General features: G+C 36.3%; 1 protein-coding gene across 7 annotated transcripts in view; it reads right to left on the bottom strand.

Moving 5' to 3' along the window:
• Nucleotides 1-6,396: 6,396 nt before the first annotated feature.
• Nucleotides 6,397-23,244, bottom strand: part of C5H8orf89 (chromosome 5 C8orf89 homolog) — a 54,324-nt gene continuing 37,476 nt past the window's right edge. For 3 of the 7 annotated variants that reach the window (XM_057736507.1, XM_057736510.1, XM_057736508.1), the window contains 2 exons: nucleotides 8,934-8,972; nucleotides 6,397-6,669 (listed from right to left, as the gene is read on the bottom strand). In XM_057736507.1, coding sequence (XP_057592490.1) covers nucleotides 6,521-6,669; nucleotides 8,934-8,972 — 188 coding nt within the window. In that variant the 3' untranslated portion in view covers nucleotides 6,397-6,520. The remainder of the gene's footprint in view (nucleotides 6,670-8,933; nucleotides 8,973-23,244) is intronic. The other 4 variants (XM_057736509.1, XM_057736512.1, XR_009053938.1 and 1 more) reach the window with 3 other exon arrangements.

Raw genomic sequence — 23,244 nt, 5'->3', positions numbered from 1 at the left:
GGTGACTTATTTTCCCATAAAGGTCCTTTATAAGCGTGAATGACTGAGTGAAACAGAGACCAACCCTAGTGGAGAATGCAATTCAAGTCCTGAGGTCTCCATGTACTACTTAAGTTTCCCTTGCAACAAAGGCAATATCTGGAAACTTTTTTGTTCAGACTTCAGTTGGGTTTTTCTAAATTGATAAATGTTTTAGATCAGAACCAGAAGTTTCTTGCAGAGGAATCTTTTAGGGGAAAAAATCTCTTTTAGAAAAGATCTAGATCTAGATTTAGGGATAAGTCTACAGGTGAATCTGTATATAGATTTATAAAACATAATATTTTAAAATTAATATTACTGCCACATGCAGGATTTTCTTTTTAAAGTTGCAGCATGAGAACTCTTAGTTGCAGCATGTGGGATCTAGTTCCCTGACCAGGGATTGAACTCGGGCCCCCTGCTTTGGGAGCGCAGGGTTTTAGCCACCGGATCACCAGGGAAGTCCCGAATGATCCATTTTAATATAGGTATTTTTGTATCTATCTGCATATATACAGAGAAAAATGATCACCTGATGTTATTTATGAGTGCTTTGTAAACTTTCTGTTTGCACTTTTCTACATTGCTGACATTCTTCAAAATGTATATTATATTTCCCAAAATACTAAAGTCATTTTTCTAGAAAGAAAAACAACCCTCATTTCATTAATTTGGCCAGGATGACCAGAATCTGCGCACCAATTCACGCCAACCAAAGTCACAGAGACTGTGACTCAGAAGCACAAGGCATCGGTTAACATAGCCACTCCTAGATCGAAAACATGTCATCTAGACAAGGCATCTGCTTCATGGTGATGACATGCGCTCAGAAGTCTAAATTGAATATTAGAAGGCTGCTTGATGAGCATGGAATTAGAGAAAGGGCAAGAAGTCTTCTCAGGAAACTTCTTTGAAACTATCATTGACTAATGATTTGTCCTGCACTGAAGTAATTATTCTTTGTAAATAACTGTCTTCTCATCCTAAAATCAGGACTCTGTCTTCCCATCCTAAATATTTATCATAAGGTGTATCTTCCCAAGATTGTGACTGATATTGCTTACGCTGGAGAAATTTCCAAATCACAAATGCGAAAGGGTCATTCTGGCAAGACTGTCGTCACCGCAAGCATAAATTTAACATCCATGGAAGCTACAATATCAGAAGTTGGCATCCCATCCGTATCTCTACATCTTGGGTTTATCTTACCTGGGGATGGTTTGAGGCTTCTGACTATTAAATACACGTTGGCTTTTCTTTAAAAGTTCATGAGGAACAAAAACAGTAAGTGCAAAGTAAGGAAACAGAGCCTGTGGTTTGGTTTGGTTTGGTTTTAAGATTTAGTGAAAAACGTGTTAAATTCAATCCCCAAATGATTAATCATTGTCGGCATATCTCATTATTAAAAAGAAACATTCCACTCCTTTCCTGAATTGGTCTGAGTTGAACTCTTTCATATGGAGATTGGGGAGGGGTCTTTCTACTCTACTGGTATAAATGCTCCAAGATGTGTTAGTGTCATAAGTCAGGAACTCAACTCAATATTAGATGTTTTTCTCTGTGTGAGTACTATCTTGCCTTAAATTTTAAGTAACTAGGTTTAAGTTATAAAATAATTATTATTCTACTGATTTTATGTATATGGGCTTTAAATTCTAGTAGGTTAGAATTCTAGTTCTCCTATTTCTAGCTAGAGACCAAGTGTAAAACAAAGATCCTCAATCTACTATTTCATTTATAAAATAGGAGTAATATTACCCACCTACTTTCTATAAGATTTATAAAAAATATTAAATGTTTAGAGTACACATAGGAACTTAATAAATGAAATCCATCTGATAATCAAAGGTGTTTAGAAGTGCCTATCCACAAAACATTCTCTGACATAAATCATACCAATATTTTCTTAGGTCAGTCTCCCAAGGCAATAGAAATAAAAGCAAAAATAAACAAATGGGACCTAATCAAATATACAGCAAAAGAAGCTTTTGTACAGCAAAGGAAACCATAAACAAAATGAAAAGACAATCTACAGACTGGGAGAAAATATTTGCAAATGATGTGACCAACAAGGGCTTAACTTCCAAAATATACAAACAGCTCATACAACTCTATAACAAAAAAACCCAAACAACCCAGTTGAAAGATTGACAAAAGACCTAAATAGACACTGCTCCAAAGAAGACATATAGGTGGCCAACAGGCACACGAAAACATGCTCATCGCCAGTAATTATGAGATAAACGCAAATCAAAACTACAGTGAGTACTTTTGATTTACACTGGTCAGAACGGCCATCATTAAAAAGTATACAAATAACAAATGCTGGAGAGGGTGTGGAGAAAAGAGAACCCTCCTACACTGTTGGTGGGAATGTAAATTGGAGTAGCCACTATGGAAAGCAGTATGGAGGTTCCTCAAAAAACTACAAAGAGAGTTGTCATATGATCCTGCAATCCCACTCCTGGGCATGTATCTGGACAAGACTATAATTTAAAAAGATACACACACCCCAATGTTTACAGCAGCAATATTTACAATAGCCAAGACATGGAAATAACCTAAATGTCCATCAACAGGTGAACGGATAAAAAAGATGTGGTACATATATACAATGGAATACCACTCAGTCATAAAAAAGAATAATGCCATTTGCAGCAATGTGGATGGACCTAGAGATTATCACACTAATTGAAATAGGTCAGAGAGAGAAAGACAAATACCATATGATATCACTTATATGTGGAATCTAAAATACAACACAAACAAAGTTGTCTACAAAACAGAAACAGACTCACAGACATAGAGAACAGAGTTGTGGTTGCCAAAGGGGAGGACAGCGGAGGGGAGGGAAGGATTGGGAGTTTGGGATTAGCAGAGGCAAACTATTATATACAGGACAAATAAACATCAAGGTCCTACTGCACAGCACAGGGAACTATATTCAATACCCTGTGATAAACCATAATGGAAAAGAATATGAAAAAGAACGGATATATATGTATAACTGAAGTACTTTGCTGTAGTAGAAATCAACACATCGGGGGCGGGGGGTGAAGGGGAAGCTGAGACGAAGCGAGAGAGTAGCACAGACATATATATACTACCAACTGTAAAATACATAGCCAGTGGGAAGTTGTTGTATAACAAAGGGAGTTCAACTCGAGGATGGAAGATGTTTTAGAGGACTGGGACAGGGAGGGTGGGGGGGACTCAAGGGAGGGTGGGGGGGGACTCGAGGGAGGGAGGGAATACGGGGATATGTGTATAAAAACAGATGATTGAACTTGGTGAACCCCCCAAAAATAATAAATAAATAAATAAAAATTTTTAAAAAAGCAAACAGAAAAAAAACAAAATCAACACATCGTAAATCAAAAAACTTCAATTAAATAAATAAATAAATAAATAAATAAATAAATAAATAAATAAATAAAAGAGTTCATCAAATTTCTGTTTGAGGAAAGCTTTCCTCTCACTTCCCATTTCTTAAGTCATTGGCCACCCTTGGAGGAGGTGATCAGAACACAGAAAAGGTACAGGTAGTATCTAAATCATTCTCAATCAAAATTCAGATGTAAGCACAAACACATCCATTTACATTTATTTAGTTATTCCCTTAGGAACTACAGCATCATATAATACAATAAACATATTAATGTGTATTTTATACATTAATATAAAGCATGCAAGGACATCGCATATGTTTATTCTCCTACATCTGTGATAGTTAATTTTCCTCCTTCTCCTTCTTCATGTCTTCTACCTATTTCCTCTCATCCCTTATAAATTTGGGTTCTTTTCTCTCTCTACTCTTTCATCAGGGAAAACACAGCCTTAGTTATGCAACCGTTTCTCAAAGTTTTAACTCTAGTCAGTATCTTTTTCTGGCACTATACACCTGCTTTCAGCTGTTATCTCCCTGTGGATGTCCTGATGGCAATTTAAACTGAATATACCCAAAGCTGCACTCACCCTCTTTTCTCCCCAAAATAACATCTCCTGAGAATCTTATGTCTAAGACTGGCAATAAGCTGGTTTTGGTTCTTCCTTTCCTGATAGCCTATATCTAATCAAGGGGTCTTAAGTCCTTTGCCTTGATGTCCTAATTATCTTAATCTGCCCTTCCCATTCCTGTGTCTACCTTTCTGCTGAAGAGAGTCTTACCTCAATTTTTATAAAAACCTCCTGACTGGTTTTCCTACCTCCAGTCTTCTCCCACTACAATCTAGCCTACAAATTATACCTGGATGAATCTTCCTAAATCAAAAATGCAATAACTTACTTTCATTCTCAAAGACTTCCACTGTGAAACAAAGGAGTTACAGATTCATGCTTGGCATCTAATGTTCTCTACCAGATGTCATCAAGTTATCCTTTGAGCCCTACTGCGCTCTAGTCCTTTGACCCCGAGGATGCATAAATAAATGGCCCCACAAAGCCAGATGAGGCTTGCCCGTAAAATTCTTTTTTGGCTTGCACAATGGTTTTATAAATTTTTCATTATAAGTTGCTTATTGTAAACTAGTTGCTAGTATTTACACATTGGAGGATTTCACATAAAAGTCCAGATTCTGGCTTCTCACAGAAAGTTAAAATATCTGGCAACTTTGGGCCTACATTCCCATATGACAGGAGGGCTGCAGCTAGGCAGTAAGTGCCCGTTTACAAATGAAGAAACATGCCCCAGGTAACCACAGCCTTCAATGTGCTACTGGCTTGGTGTCTGTAGGCACGTGAATTGATGAAGATTGCCCTATACTACCCAGTGCTCCAGCCAAGTACATCGTCACCAAATACACAGTATGTCCTTGTTTATGTTATTCCATCTTTCTAGAAATGCCCTCTCTCCATCTTTCATGTCTTTAAGGCCCATTTAGACATGGGCCTCAAAGACATGCACTTCCATGAAGTCCATCTTCCATACTGCATCTTCCATGAAGCTTTTCCTGACCACCCTGCTGGGTGTTACTGTCTCATTTTTGAACCTCTGTAACACTCTGTGATTCTCTTAGGGCCCATTTCTCACTCTCCACTGGATCAGCCATTGGTATCCTTGATTTCTCCCCATTTTTCAGGGAGGTGTATTGACAAACAATTCTCCCTCACTCCTCAGGCTTTCCTCTTGACCTAGACCTTCCTCCTCCTCCCCATAGAGATAGGGCGAGTCTCTCTTCCCACCCGCTTTTCCCTCAGGGAGTCACCTGTCTATGCACTAGAGATGTCTTATTCTGCTTGGTAGTAAAGGTCTGATTCAGCAGGTGAGCCTGAAGTTGTACCTGCATGTGTACATTTGCCCAATTCTGAAATTCAGTGTTAGGAAGCCCACTGTTGCCACACATCCTAGCCAGGAGTTTCCTTTCCGGTTTTATCAGCAAACAAAGCTAATATTTTCATTTTCAACTTCTTGAATACTTATCTCAAAACTGCTCTCAAATTCAAGCAGGGATGGGACTTCCCTGGTGGTGCAGTGGTTAACAAATACCATATATTAACACATATGTGCGGACTATAGAGAAATGGTACAAAATCTACCGGTTTGCAAGGCAGAAATAGAGACATAGATGTAGAGAACAAACATATGGACACCAAGTGGGGAAAGCGGGGAGGGTTGGCGGGGAATGAACTGGGAGATTGGGATACCAAAATGTATGCTCTAAATATATGCAGTTTATTGTATGTTAATTGTATCTCAATAAAAGTTCTAAAAAAAAAAAATTTAAATAAAAAAAGAAAAGAAAAAAAAAAAAGAATCTACCTGCCAATATAGGGGACACAGGTTCGAGCCCTGGTCTGGGAGGATCCCACATGCTGAGGAGCAACTAAGCCCATGTGCCACAACTACCGAGCCTGCGCTCTAGAGCCCTCGAGCCACAACTACTGAGCCCATGTGCTGCAACTACTGAAGCCCACGGACCTAGAGCCCGTGCTCTGCAACAAGAGAAGCCACAGCACTGAGAAGCCTGTGCACCACAAGGAAGAGTAGCCCCCACTTGCAGCAACTAGAGAAAGCCCGTGCGCAGCAACAAAGACCCAATGCAGCAAATAAATAAATAAATAAATAAATAAATAAACCAAACTCAAGCAGGGAAAAGAAGGGGTTCTCATTGGGTGCCTTCTAACCCCAACAATAAGGACTCATTCTTGAATCTTCTACAGCTTCTAGCAAAGGTCATTGTACAGATAGATATTCAAAAAACATTTATCAAGTTGAATCAAAAGATATAAGCAATGTGCATAAAATTCATAGAATGTAATTTTTCTGATGCTTATGTCCCCATATATAAACTATATAAATAATAACTTACATATCTATAAGATTAACAAAATACAACATATTCCGTATATAACAGAAAATATTTATTTCCTATTTATATTTACATTTTTATGTAAATCATTGCACATCATATCACGTATCAAAAAAGAAAAGAAAAAAGGAAAAGAAAGGAAAAATATAAACCTTACAAGCCAGTGAAGAAAGCATCACACCTTATGATAATCAGCAATCTTGAAGCTCTCGTTTCTTGCTCTTTTTAAATTTTCTGGTTGTTTCTTGACGAATGGTATCATACTCCAAAATGGCCAGTTTAGAAAGTCTCTGTAAGTACTCAGATGGTGCTCCAGCAAGAGGATCGCTGAAGCCAGAACCTGTAACGAAAAAAAAACAAAAAAACAGTTATTACAATTAAATTAAGCACACACAAATGGTATTCTCTAAAAGAGTACAAACAAAATACCTGTTCCTCAAATAACCATTAAACACCACTAGTTCTTCATATAACACAATCTTGGAAGAAGAAATGAAAGGTGCTTAACTTTCTAAAGTGACTGAGATGGCAAGTCATCTCAAAAGATATTTAACTAAAAAATGCTCAGTGCCTGTATATAATGATACAAAACTAAATCTGAGTCTCTCATGTGCTTCTTTTTTTTAAAAATTTTATTTATTTATTTATTGGCTGTGTTGAGTCTTCGCTGCTGCACACAGGCTTTCTCTAGGTGCAGTGAGCGGGGGCTGTTCTTCATTGTGGTGCATGGGCTCCTCATTGCCATGGTTTCTCTTCTTAAGGAGCACGGGCTCTAGGCATGTGGGCTTCAGTAGTTGTGGCACATAGTCTCAATAGTTGCGGCTCACAGGCTCTAGAGCGCAGGCTCAATAGTTGTGGCACACAGGCTTAGTTGCTCCACAGTATGTGGAATCTTCCTGAAGCAGGGATCGAACCCATGTCCCCTGCATTGGCAGGTAGATTCTTAACCACTGCACCACCTAGGAAGTCCCTGCCATGTGCGTCTTAAAACGTAGGATGGCTGTGGAATTTATTCCAAAATAAGAGGCATGATCTCCATAAATAATTAACTCATTTCATACCTCACATGCTTATCAAGTTATTGTCGCCAAATAAAACCATTTCTCGTATATGTTAAGTAAAGTAAAAGAGTAAAATTATAAAGTAAAATAAGTCATTCACTAACTGAAACAGCATTAATCAAGTTTCCATTTTGAAGGATAGTAATAACAATAATAATAGATAACATTTATTGAACAATCTATTTCAAGTATTTTTCATCTATATTATCCACACAATGCTATAAAGTATGTAACTAGTACTATCTTGGAATACAGCTTTAAAAAAGAATTTAGAAATTGTTAGAGGCAGGATTTAAACCCAGATCCAGGGACTTCCTGGTGGCGCAGTGGTTAAGACTCTGCAATCCCAATGCAGGGGGCCCAGGTTTGACCCCTAGTCAGGGAACTAGATCCCACATGCATGCCACAACTAAGAGTTTGCATGCCACAACTAAAAAGCCTGCACGTCACAACTAAGGAGCTGACAAGCTGCAACTAAGAAGCCAGTTAGCCACAACTAAGGAGCCTGCAAGCCACAACTAAAGGGCCTGCGAGTCATAAGTAAGAAGTTCTAAGACCTGGCACAACCAAATAAATAAATAAATAAAATAAACCCAGATCCATCAACTCAAAGTTTCCATATAATCACAACATACTGCTCTAAATATGTAATACATATAAACACTTCTATTTAGAAACATACAAGGCTTTGAAAATAATATACTAATTCATATTGCTTTAAAATACTATTATATAACTCCAGTTTCAAGTGCCAAAAATAAAAATTGACTTAAATTTTCCAATATGGTTGATATTTTTGTTTGTTTTGTTTTATTTGCATGTGTAATGAGAGTGGGAATTTCAGAGAGAGAGTAGAAGGGAACAACTGATCAGGATTCCAGTTCTTAGCAGTACAATGGACACGACACTTGGACTTTCTGGCTACAAAACAACTAGAATCTAAGCATTAAGCAAAGCTCAAAAAACTTCAAAGAATTGGTATCATATAGACCAATGCAATTAAGCTGGAAGTTGTTAATAATAAGATAAATTTTAAAATTCTCAAATATTCAGAAATGTATACACATATTTTAAATTATTCATCTATCAAAAATAGAATTTGTAATAAATATTAAAAATACTTGTAACTAAATGATAAAGAAAATATTATAAAACTTGCGTGAAAACATCTTGTACATAGAGAGGTTTACACCCTAAAATTCCTGTGTTAGAAAAGAAGACTGAAAATTAATAAACTAGGTATAAGATATACATTAGGAAAAAAGTAACCCAAAGAACATGGAAGAAAGACGATAATGCAGGAAAGAGGAGAAATCAATGAAGTAAAAAACAAACTTACAATAAGAAAGATTTTTGAAAAGGAAGAGTTCTTCATTGAAAAGACTAATAAAAAAGTAAAATTCTGGATAGAGTAATTTTTTAAAAAAGACAGAAGGCCCAAATAAATAATATTAGAAGTACAGGTAGAGCAAAGATTAAACTTCACGCCAATAAATTTGAAAACTTAGACAAAATCTAAAAAATTCTAGAAAATATAGCTTACCAAAATTGATGGAAGGAGAATTAGAATGTCTTAAGAGTCCTAAAATTAAAATAATTGAATTAATATTAAAAGATTCCTCCAAAGAAAACAGTGGTCCAAATGATTTTACAAATGAATTCTATCAGAATTTCAAGGGAGAGATCAATCCAATTTTAGGTGATATCCTTCAAAGAATAGAAAAGGCAGAATATTCCCCAATTCATTCCATGAGGCCATTACAATCTTGACACTGAATCCAGAGAAGAAGAGAACAGAAAGAAAAATTACTGGTAATCTCACTCATTAACATAGATTTAAAAAATTCAATAAAATATTAACATATTAAATGTGGCAGTACACAGAAAATATATCATGCCTTAAATGCAGGTATCCAAAGAATGTAAGAATGGCTTAACATTACAACATCTACCAATGTTATTTTTCACATTAAAAAATTAAACAGAGGTTCTGGTTCAAGATGGCAATCTAGCAGGTCCTGGACTCCCCTCCTCCCAAGGACACACCGAGTTTACAGCTACATGTGGAACAGCTTCCTCTGAAAAAAGCCTAAAAACTGGCTAAGCAACTGCTACACGTCAGGCCAAGGAGAGAAGCCCACAAGGAAGCAGGATGAGTGACCTGTGGAGTCTGGATTCCTCAATCAGAAGTCAAGTCTGAGGCTCTGGGGAGGGAACACCAAATCCAGGACAACAGACCACTAGAGAGTCCTCAGCAACTGGGAATATTAATCGTAGAGAATTCTCATGGAGGCCTCTATCAGAGTCTAAGACCTGGCTTCACCCAACTGCCTGCAACTGCCAGTGCTGGATACCTCACACCAAACTACAAACAAGACAGGAACACAAACTCACCCATCAGCACACAGACTACCTAAAGCCATACTAAGCTCACAGTTATCCTAAAACACACCACCTGACATGGCCCTGCTCATCAGAGGGAAAAGACTCAGATTCACACACCAGAAAGCAGGCACCAGATGCTCCCACCAGGAAGCCTACTCAAGACACTGAACCAACCGCACACAGAGGGCAGAGAGTAGAAACAAGAGGAATTACTACTAGGCAGCATAGGGAAAGGAGACATCAAATATTATAAATTACACAAAACCAGAAAACAAAGAAACAACTTGCAGGCAAAGGAGCAAGATAAAAACCCACGAGACGAAATAAATGAAGAAGAAATAGGCAAATTGCCTGAAAAAGAATTCAGAGTAATGATAGTAAAGATGATCCAAAATCTTGAAAACAAAATAGAGAAAATACAAGAAACATTTAATAAGAACCTAGAAGAACTAAAGAACAAACAAACAGTAATGAAGAACACAATAACTGAACTTAAAAATACTCCAGGTGAAATCGACAGCAGAATAACTGATGGAGAAGAATGAGTAAGTGAGTTGGAAGATAGAATGGGGGAAATAACTGCCACAGAGCAGGAAAAAGAAAAAAGAATAAAAAGAATGGAAAACAGTCTCAGAAACCTCGGGACAACATTAAGTGCATCAGCATTTGAATCATAGGTGTCCCAGAAGAAGAAGAAAAAAAGAAAGGCTCTGAGAAAATATTTTAAGAGATTATAGTGGAAAACTTCCCCAACATGGGAAAGGAAATAGTCAATCAAGTCCAAGAAGCAGAGAGAGTCCCATACAGAATAAACCAAAGGAGAAATACACCAAGGCACATAGTAATCAAACTAATGACAATTAAACACAAAGAAAAAAATATTAAAAGCAGCAAGAGAAAAGCAACAAATAACATATAAGGGAAAACCCATAAGGATAACAGCTGGCCTTTCTACAGAAACTCTGCAGGCCAGAAGGGAATGGCAGGATATACTGAAAGTCCTGAAAGAGAAAAACCTACATCCAAGAATACTCTACCCAGCAAGAATCTCATTCAGAGAGATTTACAGACAAGCAATAACAAGCTTTACAAAGAAGCAAAGGTTAAGAGAATTCAGCACCACCAAACCAGCCTTACAATAATTGCTAAAGGAACTTTTCTAGGCAGGAAACACAAGAGAAGGAAAAGATCTACAAAAAACAAACACAAAACAATTAAGAAAATGGTGGTAAGAACATACATGTCAATAATTACCTTAAATGTAAATGGATTAATGCTCCAAGCAAAAGACACAGACTGGCTGAATGGATACAAAAACAAGACCCTGATGTATGCTGTCTACAAGAAACACACTTCAGACCTAGGGACACATACACACTGAAAGTAAGGGGATGGAAAAAGATATTCCATGCAAATGGAAGTCAAAAGAAAGCTGGAATAGCAATACTTACATCAGACAAATTAGACTTTAAAGTAAAGACAATTACAAGAGATAAAGAAGGACACTACATAATGATTAAGGGCTCAATCCAGGAAGAAAATATAACAATTGCAAATATCTATGCACCTAACATAGGAGCATCTCAATAAATAAGGCAAATGCTAACAGCCATAAATAGGGAAATTGACAATAATAGTAGGAGATTTTAACACCCCACTTACACCAACAGACAGATCATCCAAGCAGAAAATAAATAAACACAAGCTTTAAATGACACATTAGACCATCTTGACTTAATTGATATTTATAGGACATTCCATCCCAAAGCTACAGAATACACTTTCTTCTCAAGTGCACATGGAATGTTCTCCAGGATAGATCACATCTTGGGTCAAATATGAAGCCTTGGTAAATTCAAGAAAATTGAAATCATATCGAGAATCTTCTCAGAGCACAACACCATGACACTAGATATCAATTACAGGAAAAAAAAAAAATACAAACACATGGAGGCTAAACAAAACGCTATTAAATAACCAAGAAATCACTGAAGAAATCAAAGAGAAAATAAAAAAATACCTAGAAAAAAATGACAATGAAAACACAACCCAAAACCTATGGGATGCAGCAAAAGCAGTTCTAAGTGAGAAATTTATAGCAATACAATCCTACCTTAAGAAACAAGAAAAATCTCGAATAAACAAACTAATCCTACACCTAAAACAATTAGAGAAAGAAGAACAACAAAACCCCAAAGTAAGCAGAAGGAAAGAAATCATAAAGATCAGAGCAGAAATAAAAGAAAAAGAAATGAAGGAAACAGTAGCAAAGATCAATAACACTAAAAGCTGGTTCTTTGAGAAGATAAATGAAATTGATAAACCATTAGCCAGACTCATCAAGAAAAAAAGGGAGAAGACACAAATCAACAGAATTAGAAATGAAAAAGGAGAGGTAACAACGGACACCACAGAAATACAAAAGATTATGAGAGACTACTACAAGCAACTATATGCTAATAAATTGGATAACCTGGAAGAAATGGATATTCTCTTAGAAAAGTACAATCTTCCAAGACTGAATCAGGAAGAAATAGAAAATATGAACAGACCAATCACAAGTATTGAAATTGAGACTGTGATTAAAAATCTCTCAACAAACAGAAGCCCTGGGCCAGATGGATTCGCAGGCAAATTCTATCAAACATTTAGAGAAGAGCTAACACCTATCCTTCTCAAACTCTTCCAAAATATTGCAGAAGGAGGAACACTCCCAAACTCATTCTACGAGGCCACCATCACCCTGATACCAAAACCAGGCAAAGATGTCACAAAAAAAGAATATTACAGGCCAATATCACTGATGAATACAGATGCAAAAATCCTCAACAAAATACTAGCTAACAGAATCCAACAGCACATTTAAAAGATCATATACCATGATCAAGTAGGGATTATCCCTGGGATGCAAGGATTCTTCAATATATGCAAATCAATCAATGTGATACATCATATTAACAAATTGAAGGATAAAAACCATATGACAATCTCAACAGATGCAGAAAAAGCTTTTGACAAAATTCAACATCCACTTATGATAAAAACTCTGCAGAAAGTGGACATAGAAGGAAATTAACTCAACATAATAAAAGCCATATATGAGAAACCAACAGCCAACATCGTTCTAAATGGGGAAAAATTGAAAGCATTGCCTCTAAGAACAGGAACAAGACAAGGGTGCCCACTCTCACCATTATTATTCAACATCGTTTTGGAAGTTTTAGCCACAGCAATCAGAGAAGAAAAGAAATAAAAGGAATCCAAATTGGAAAGGAAGTAAAACTGTCACTCTTTGCAGATGACATGATATTATACATAGACAACCCTAAAGACTCTACCAGAAAACTGCTAGCACTAATCGATGAATTTAGTAAAGTAGCAGGATACAAAATTAATGCACAGAAATCTTTTGCATTCCTATACGTTAACAATGAAAAAGCAGAAAGAAAAATTAAGGAAACTCTCCCATTTATGATTGCAACAAAAAGAATAAAATACCTAGGAATAAACCTGCCTAAGGAGGCAAAATAACTGTATGCAGGTCTTTTGTAAGATACTTTAAGACACTGCTGAAAGAAATCAAAGATGATGCAAACAGATGGAGGAACATACCATGTTCTTGGATTGGTAGAATCAGCATTGTGAAAATGACTGTACTACCCAAAGCAATTTACAGATTCAATGCAATCCCTATCAAATTACCAATGGCATTTTTCACAGAACTAGAAGAAGAAATTTTATGATTTGTATGGAAACGCAAGACCCCGAATATCTAAAGCAATCTTGAGAAGGAAAGACGGAGCTGGTGGAATTAGGCTCCCTGACTTCAAACTATACTACGAGGCCATAGTGATCAAGACAGTATGGTACTGGCACAAAAATAGAAAGGAAGATCAATGGAACAGAATAGTAAACCCAAGCACATATGGGCACCTTATCTTTGACAAAGGTGGCAAGAATATACAATGGACAAAAGACAGCCTCTTCAATAAGTGGATCTGGGAAAATTGGACAGCTACATGTAAAAGAATGAAATTAGAACACTTCCTCACACCATACACAAAAATAAACTCAAAATGGATTAAAGACCTAAATGTATAAAACCCTTAGAGGAAAACATAGGCAGAACACTCTATGACATATATCAAAGCAAGATCCTTTTTGACCCACCTCCTAGAATAATGGAAATAAAATAAAAAATAAACATATGGGGCCTAATGAAACCTAAAAGCTTTTGCAAAGCAAAAGAACCATAAATAAGACAAGAAGACAACCCTCAGAATGGGAGAAAATATTTGCCAACAAAGCAATAGACAAAGGATTAATCTCCAAAATATACAAGCAGCTCATGCAGCTCAATATCAAAAAAGAAAATAATTCAGTCTAAAAAGGGGTGGAAGACCTAAATAGACATTTCTCCAAAGAAGACATGCAGATGGCTCACAAACACATGCAAAGATGCTCAACATCACTAATTATCAGAGAAATGCAAGTCAAAGCCACAATGAGGTATCACATCACACCAGTCAGAATGGCCATCATCACAAAATCTAGAAACAATAAATGCTGGAGAGGGTGTGGAGAAAAGAGAACTCTCCTGCACTGTTGGTGGGAATGTAAGTTGGTACAGCCACTATGGAAAACAGTTTGGAGGTTCCTTAAAAAACTCAAAATAGAACTACCATATGATCCTGTAATCCCACTACTGGGCATATACCCTGAGAAAACCATAATCCAAAAAGAAACATGTACCATAATGTTTATTGCAGCACTATTTACAATAGTCAGGACATGGAAGCAACCTAAATGCCCATCAACAGATGAATGGATAAAGAAGATGTGGCATATACATACAATGGAATATTACACAGCCATAAGAAGGAGTGAAATTGAGTTATTTGTAGTGAGGTGGATAGACCTAGAGTCTGTCATACAGAGTGAAGTAAGCCAGAAAGAGAAAAACAAATACCATATGTTGACTCCTATATATGGAATCTAAAAAAGTGGTACTGATGAACCTAGTGACAGGGCAAGAATAAAGATGCAGATGTAGAGAATGGAGTTGAGAACATGGGGTTGGGGGCAAAGGGGAAACTAGGATGAAGTCAGAGAGTAGCACTGACATATATACACTACCAAACGTAAAACAGATAGCTAGTGGGAAGCTGCTGCATAACACAGAGAAATCAACTTGATGATTGGTGATGACTTAGAGAGGTGGGATAGTGAGGGTGGGAAGGACCCATAGGAGGGAGGGGATATGGGAATATATGTATAAATACAGCTGATTCACTTTGTTGTACAGCAGAAACTGGCACAATAGTGTAAAGCAATTATACTCCAATAAAGAACTTGAAAAAAAATTAAACAGAAAGTCACAAGATCATTTCAATCAATTCAGAAAAAAAGTTTGATAAAATTAAACATTCATTTATATTAAAAAAAAAACTCTGAGAAACTTAAAGGGAACTTCTTTACATTTATAAAGTATATCTGCCCAAAACCTACATCAAGCATCCTTCTTTACGAGAAAACGCTAAAGGCACTTCCTTTAAAATCAGAAACAAGTCAAAGATGCCTACTTTTCATTTCTTTTCACTATTGTATTGGTGGTTCTAGCCAGCTTAGTAAAATCAGAAGAATAAAGGCATAGGATTTGGAAAGAAAGAATAAAACTGACATTCACATATGATTATGATAACCTACATAGAGAACTCAAAAATTTATATATATATCATATATAATACATATGTATACACAATATAAAATACATAATATATATCAAGAAATAATAAGAGACTTTAGCAAGGTGGATCAAGTTGCAAAAATTAACTACATTTCCAAATATCTGCAATAGAAAGTTAGAAATTTTAATTATAAAAGAATTATGGCAGACTACTAATGATCTTTTCAAAACGTTTTACTCCTTTTTCTAAAAACAGAATTTTACTGAACACAAGGTCATCCAGGTAGGGATTACATTTCTCAGCTTGCTTTAGAGCTAAGTATAGCTTTGTTAATACATATGAACCAATACGATGTGAGCAAATGTGCAACTTTCTGGTCATCTTTAAATTATAATCCTCTTATCCTAGATTTCTGGGCCTTTTTGTTGGGATGTTTTTGATAACTGCTTTAATCTCCTCACTAGTTATAGGTCGGCTCAGATTTTTACTTCTTCATGATTTAGTCTTGGTAGGCTGTATGTTTCTATATATTTATCCTTTTTTTTCCTAGGTTACCCAATTTATTGATGTATAATTGTTCATAGCAGCTTCTTATAATCCTTTTTATTCCTGTGATCAGTTATAATGTCTCCTCTTTCAATCCTAATTTTAGCTATTTGAATCTTCTGTTTTTTTTTCTTAGTCTAACCAAGGATTGGTCAACTTTGTTGATCTTATCTAAAAACTAAATCTTCATTCTACTGATTTGTTTTCTGTTGTCTATTTCATTTATCTCTTCTCTAATCTTCATTATTTCCCTCCTTCTGCTAAGTTTGGATTTAGTTTATTCTTCTTTTTCTAGTTCTCTGAGGTGTAAGTTTATGTTGTTCATTCAAGATCTTTTTCCTTTTTTTATGTGTTTACCATAAATTTCTCTCTTAGCACTCACTGCTTTTGCTGCAACCTATAGGTATGTTGCATTTTTGTTTTCATTTGTCCTCAGATATTTTCTAAATTCCCTTATGATTTCTTCTTTGACCCACTACTTGTTTAAGAGTGTACTGTTTACTGTAGGGTTTTTTCTTAAGATAATCTTTATGAAATTAGGAAAGTCCCCTTCTACTCATAGTTTGCTAAAAATATTTTTAATCATGAATATTGAATTTTACTAAAATACCTTTTGCAATTATTAAAGTGAACATATGAGGTTTCTCCTTTATTTTATTAATAAGATGAATGACACCAACTGCCTTTCTAATGTTAGATCAATCTCACATTCCTTAGGTAAATCCGACATGGTTGTGTTGCATTATCCTTCTTCCATAAGGCTGAATTTGAGTTGGTAATGTCTTGTTTAGAATTTTTACTTCTATTTGCATAGGAAAAATTGATCTACAATTTTACTTTCTTATAATGTCAAAGCTAGGTTTTATTTATTTTTTTAATTTTTAATTTTTTTTATTGGAATATAATTGCTTTACACTCTTGTAACAGTTTTTGAGGTACACCAAGGTCAATCATCTGTATTTATACACATATCCCCATATTCCCTCCCTCCCTCAACTCCCCCCCACCCTCCCCGTCCCAGTCCTCTAAGGCATCATCCATCATAGAGTTGATCTCTCTTCGTTATACAGCAACTTCCCAGTTGCTATCTATTTTACAGTTGGTAGTATATATACGTCTATGCTACTCTCTCACTTCATCTCAGCTTCCCCTTCACCCCCACCCCCCCAATCCTTGAGTTCCCCAGTCCATTCTCTGCATCTGAGTCCTTTTTCTTGTCTTGTCACTGAGTTCATCAATACCATTTTTAGATTCCGTATATATGAGTTAGCATACAATATTTGTCTTTCTCTTTCTGACTTACTTCACTCTGTATGACAGACTCTAGGCCTATCCACCTCATTAAATATAGCTCCATCTCATTCCTTTTTATAACTGAGTAATATTCCATTGTATATATATGCCACATCTTCTTTATCCATTCATTTGTTGATGGGCATTTAGGTTGCTTCCATGTCCTGACTATTGTAAATAGTGCTGCAATAAACATTATGGTACAAGTTTCTTTTTGGATTATGGTTTTCTCAGGGTATATGCCCAGTAGTGGGATTACAGGATCATATGGTAGTTCTATTTTGAGTTTTTTAAGGAACCTCCAAACTGTTTTCCATAGTGGCTGTACCAACTTACATTCCCACCAACAGTGCAGGAGAGTTCTCTTTTCTCCACACCCTCTCCAGCATTTATTGTTTCTAGATTTTGTGATGATGGCCATTCTGACTGGTGTGATGTGATACCTCATTGTGGCTTTGACTTGCATTTCTCTGATAATTAGTGATGTTGAGCATCTTTGCATGTATTTGTGAGCCATCTGCATGTCTTCTTTGGAGAAATGTCTATTTAGGTCTTCTGCCCATTTGTGGATTGGGTTATTTTCTTTTTTGATATTGAGCCGCATGAGCTGCTTGTATATTTTGGAGGTTAATCCTTTGTCCATTGTTTTGTTGGCAACTATTTTTTCCCATTCTGAGGGTTGCCTTCTTGTCTTGTTTATGGTTTCTTTCACTGTGCAAAAGCTTTTAGGTTTCATTAGGTCCCATTTGTTCATTCTTGATTTTATTTCCATTATTCTAGGAGGTGGGTCAAAAAGGATCTTGCTTCGATATATGTCATAGAGTGTCCTGCCTATGTTTTCCTCTAGGAGTTTTATGGTGTCTGGCCTTACATGTAGGTCTTTAATCCATTTTGAGTTTATTTTTGTGTATGGTGTGAGGAAGTGTTCTAATTTCATTCTTTTACATGTAGCTGTCCAATTTTCCCAGATCCACTTATTGAAGAGGCTGTCTTTTGTCCATTGTATATTCTTGCCACCTTTGTCAAAGATAAGGTGCCCATATGTGCTTGGGCTTACCTCTGGGTTCTCTATTCTGTTCCATTGATCTTCCTTTCTATTTTTGTGCCAGTACCATACTGTCTTGATCACTATGGCCTTGTAGTATAGTTTGAAGTCAGGAAGCCTGATTCCACCAACTCCATTTTTCCTTCTCAGGATTGTTTTGAATATTTGGGGTCTTTTGCATTTCCATAGAAATCGTAAGATTTCTTCTTCTAGTTCTGTGAAAAATGCCATTGGTAATTTGATAGGGATTGCATTGAATCTGTAAATTGCTTTGGGTAGTACAGTCATTTTCACAATGTTGATTCTTCCCATCCAAGAACATGGTATGTTCCTCCATCTGTTTGTGTCGTCTTTGATTTCTTTCATCAGTGTCTTATAGTTTTCTGTGTACAGATCTTTTGCCTCCTTAGGCAGGTTTATTCCTAGGTATTTTATTCTTTTTGTTGCAATGGTGAATGGGAGAGTTTCCTTAATTTTTCTTTCTTCTTTTTCATTGTTAGCATATAGGAATGCAAGAGATTTCTGTGCATTGATTTTGTATCCTGCTACTTTACTAAATTCATCGATTAGTGCTAGCAGTTTTCTGGTAGAGTCTTTAGGGTTGTCTATGTATAATATCATGTCATCTGCAAAGAGTGACAATTTTACTTCTTCTTCTTTTCCAATTTGGATTCCTTTTATTTCATTTTCTTCTCTGATTGCTGTGGCTAAAACTTCCAAAACGATGTTGAATAATAATGGTGAGAGTGGGCACCCTTGTCTTGTTCCTGTCCTTAGAGGCAATGCTTTCAATTTTTCCCCATTTAGAACGATGTTGGCTGTTGGTTTCTCATATATGGCTTTTATTATGTTGAGTTAATTTCCTTCTATGTCCACTTTCTGCAGAGTTTTTATCATAAGTGGATGTTGAATTTTGTCAAAAGCTTTTTCTGCATCTATTGAGATTATCATGCGGTTTGTATCCTTCAATTTGTTGATATGATGTATCATGTTGATTGATTTGCGTATATTGAAGAATCCTTGCATCCCAGGGATAAACCCCACTTGATCATGGTGTATGATTTTTTTTAATGTGCTGTTGGATTCTGTTAGCTAGTATTTTGTTGAGGATTTTTGCATCTGTATTCATCAGTGATATTGGCCTGTAATGTTCTTTTTTGTGACATCTTTGCCTGGTTTTGGTATCAGGGTGATGGTGGCCTCGTAGAATGAGTTTGGGAGTGTTCCTCCTTCTGCAATATTTTGGAAGAGTTTGAGAAGGATAGGTGTTAGCTCTTCTCTAAATGTTTGATAGAATTTGCCTGCGAATCCATCTGGCCCTTGGGTTTTGTTTGTTGAGAGATTTTTAATCACTGCCTCAATTTCAATGCTTGTGATTGGTCTGTTTATAGTTTCTATTTCTTCGTGGTTCAGTCTTGGAAGATTGTATTTTTCTAAGAATGTATCCGTTTCTTCCAGGTTATCCAATTGATTGGCATATAGTTGCTTGTAGTAGTCTCTCATGATCTTTTGTATTTCTGTGGTGTCTGTTACTTCTTTTTCATTTCTAATTCTGTTGATTTGTGTCTTCTCCCTTTTTTTCTTGATGAGTCTGGCTAATGGTTTATCAATTTTGGTTATCTTCTCAAAGAACCAGCTTTTAGTTTCATTAATTTTTGCTATTGCTTCTTTCCTTTCTTTTTCATTTATTTCTGCTCTGATCTTTATGATTTTTTCCTTCTGCTCCCTTTGGGGTTTCTTTGTTCTTCTTTTTCTAATTGTTTTAGGTATAAGGTTAGGTTGTTTATTCGATATTTTTTCTCGTTTCTTAAGGTAGGACTGTATTGCTATAAACTTCCCTCTTAGAACTGCTTTTTCTGTGTCCCATAGGTTTTGGGTTGTTGTGTTTTCATGTTGTTTGTTTCTAGATATTTTTTGATTTCCTCTTTGATTTCTTCAGTGATTTCTTGGTTGTTTAATAGCATATTGTTTAGGCTCCATGTGTTTGTATTTTTTGCAGTTTTTTCCTGTAATTGATATCTAGTCTCATGGCATTGTGGTCTAAGAAGATGCTTCATATGATTTTTATTTTCTTGAATCTGTTGAGGTTTGATTTGTGACCCCAGATGTGATCTATCCTGGAAAATGTTCCATGTACACTTGAGAAGAAAGTGTATTCTGTCATTTTTGGATGGAATGTCTTATAAATATCAATTAAGTCGAGATGGTCTAATGTGTCATTTAAAGCTTGTGTGTCTTTATTTTCTGTTTGGATGATCTGTCCATTGATGTAAGTGGGGTGTTCAAGCCTCACACTATTATTGTGTTACTGTCGATTTCCCCTTTTATGGCTGTTAGCATTTGTCTGATGTATTGAGGTACTCCTATGTTGGGGGCATAGATATTTACCACTGTGATATGTTCTTCTTGGATGGATCCCTTGATCATTATGAGTGTCCTTCCTCGTCTCTTGTAATAGTCTTTAAAGTCTAATTTGTCTGATATGAGTATTGCTACTCCAGCTTTCTTTTGACTTCCATTTGCATGGAATATCTTTTTCCAACCCTTTACTTTCAGTCTGTATGTATCCCTTGGTCTGAAGTGGGTTTCTTGTAGGCAGCATACATCAGGGTCCTGTTTTTGTATCCACTCAGCCAGTCTGTGTCTTTTGGTTGGAGCATTTAATCCATTTACATTTAAGGTGATTATTGACATGTGTGTTCCTATTACCATTTTCTTAATTGTTTTGGGTTTGTATTTGCAGGTGTTTTCCTTTTCTCATGTTTCCTACTTAGAGAAGTTCCTTTAGCAATTGTTGTAAGGCTGGTTTGGTGGTGCTGAATTCTCTTAACTTTTGCTTGTTTGTAAAGCTTTTGATTTCTCTGTCGAATCTGAATGAGATTCTTGCTGGGTAGAGTATTCTTGGATGTAGGTTTTTCTCTTTCAGGACTTTCAGTATATCCTGCCATTCCCTTCTGGCCTGCAGAGTTTCTGTAGAAAGGCCAGCTGTTATCCTTATGGGTTTTCCCTTATATGTTATTTGTTGCTTTTCTCTTGCTGCTTTTAATATTTTTTTCTTTGTGTTTAATTGTCATTAGTTTGATTACTATGTGCCTTGGTGTATTTCTCCTTGGGTTTATTCTGTATGGGACTGTCTGCGCTTCTTGGACTTGGTTAATTATTTCCTTTCCCATGTTGGGGAAATTTTCCACTATAACCTCTTCAAATATTTTCTCAGAGCCTTTCTTTTTTTCTTCTTCTTCTTCTGGGATGCCTATGATTCGAATGGTGGTATGCTTAATGTTATCACTGAGGTCTCTGAGACTGCGTTCTCTTCTTTTTATTCTTTTTCCTGCTCTGTGGCAGTTATTTCCCCCATTCTATCTTCCAACTCACTTATTCGTTCTTCTGCCTCAGTTATTCTGCTGGTTATACCATCTAGAGTATTTTTAATTTCAGTTATCTTGTTATCCATTGCTGTTTGTTTGTTCTTTAGTTCTTCTGAGTTCTTATGAACTGTTTCTTGTATTTTCTGTATTTTGTTATCAAGATTTTGTATCATTTTTACTTTCATTACTCTTAATTCTTTTTCAGGCATTTTTCCTATTTCCTCTTCATTTATTTGGTCTTGTGGGTTTTTTTCCTGCTCCTTTGCCTGCATAGTGTTTCTTTGTTTCCTCATGGTAGTCCAAACTACAGGGGTTTCTTGTCCCAGCAATAGAGGGGTTTAAAGAAGAGTGTCCAAGCCCCAGACTAATGGCAGAGTGTTGGGTCAAACAAATACTAAGTCTAGGAAACACATACATGTATAAGACACACAATTACTGAATCCAATAGAACATAAGGCACTAGAAAGACGTGACAGAAGAACCCCAGTATGCTATCAGATATTCAAAGAGAAAACTAACAGAAATTGAAAATCAAAACAGAACAAGACAGAAACAAAAGCAAAAACAAACAAACCAACAAATAACACCTTACACATACAAACACAAAGCCAGGGAGATACTGAAAGCTAGGATCAAATATAAAAAAGAGCTAGAGTACCACCAGACAGAATGGAGATTCTCAGAACGAAATTAGACAATTATACTAAGGACTAAGATAAAGACAAAAACCTAATATTAAATACCAAGGTGGTGCGTCATCTGGAGAATAGAGCAAGGAGTCTGAGCAGATCAATAGTGTTGCTTGTAAGTATGTTAAGATAAAATAAACTAAAAAAGGATGGAAGACAGGGCAACAGAAGAGCGTAGTGTGACTTGAAATATGCAAATAAAAAGAAAGGAATAGAAATGTATAAAAGATAGAGATGAAAAGAAGATAGGAGAGATATATAGTCTGTACTATAAAAAACAGCTAGAAATAGAAGTATATAAAAAGGCTAAAAATAAAAATAGAATAAAAAATAGAATAAAAAAAGTTATAAAACTTGCAGATCCCTTAGGGCTAAGATCATAATTAATAAAGAAAGAAAAAAAAAACTAGAACTGATCCCAGAATGGACCAATTCAATAGAATTGATACTAATATTTCTGTTTCCTTAGAGTCTCAGCTTTAAGTGTCCTTCTACTCCCCTTGGGTTTTTTGTATTATTCTGTGACCAGCAGCACTTCCTTTATTGTTCATCTATAAGTGCTGGTGTGTGGGAGGGAGAGGGTACAATAGTGGCTCCTTCTGGGCGTGAGTGAGCAGTGGTGCACTGTCATTTCAGTCGGGCTTGGAGGTGCCTGTTGCAGAGGGATGTCGGTGGCTCAGGTGTAAACAGAATGTCTCAGAGTTGGGCCTCTCTCTGGGTTTTTTTGTTCTCGGCTGCCTCCCTGCTGCCAGCACTTCAAGCCTGCTCTCGGCTGCCTGCTGAGGCCTTAAGCTAGCCCCACCCGAGGGCCTGAGGGTCCTTGTTATCCCTGAGTGCCTTA

Source organism: Hippopotamus amphibius, chromosome 5 (genome assembly GCF_030028045.1).
Source record: "Hippopotamus amphibius kiboko isolate mHipAmp2 chromosome 5, mHipAmp2.hap2, whole genome shotgun sequence".
In the NCBI taxonomy this organism is placed as follows: Eukaryota; Metazoa; Chordata; class Mammalia; order Artiodactyla; family Hippopotamidae; genus Hippopotamus; species Hippopotamus amphibius.
This window is presented reverse-complemented; position numbering and strand designations above follow the sequence as displayed.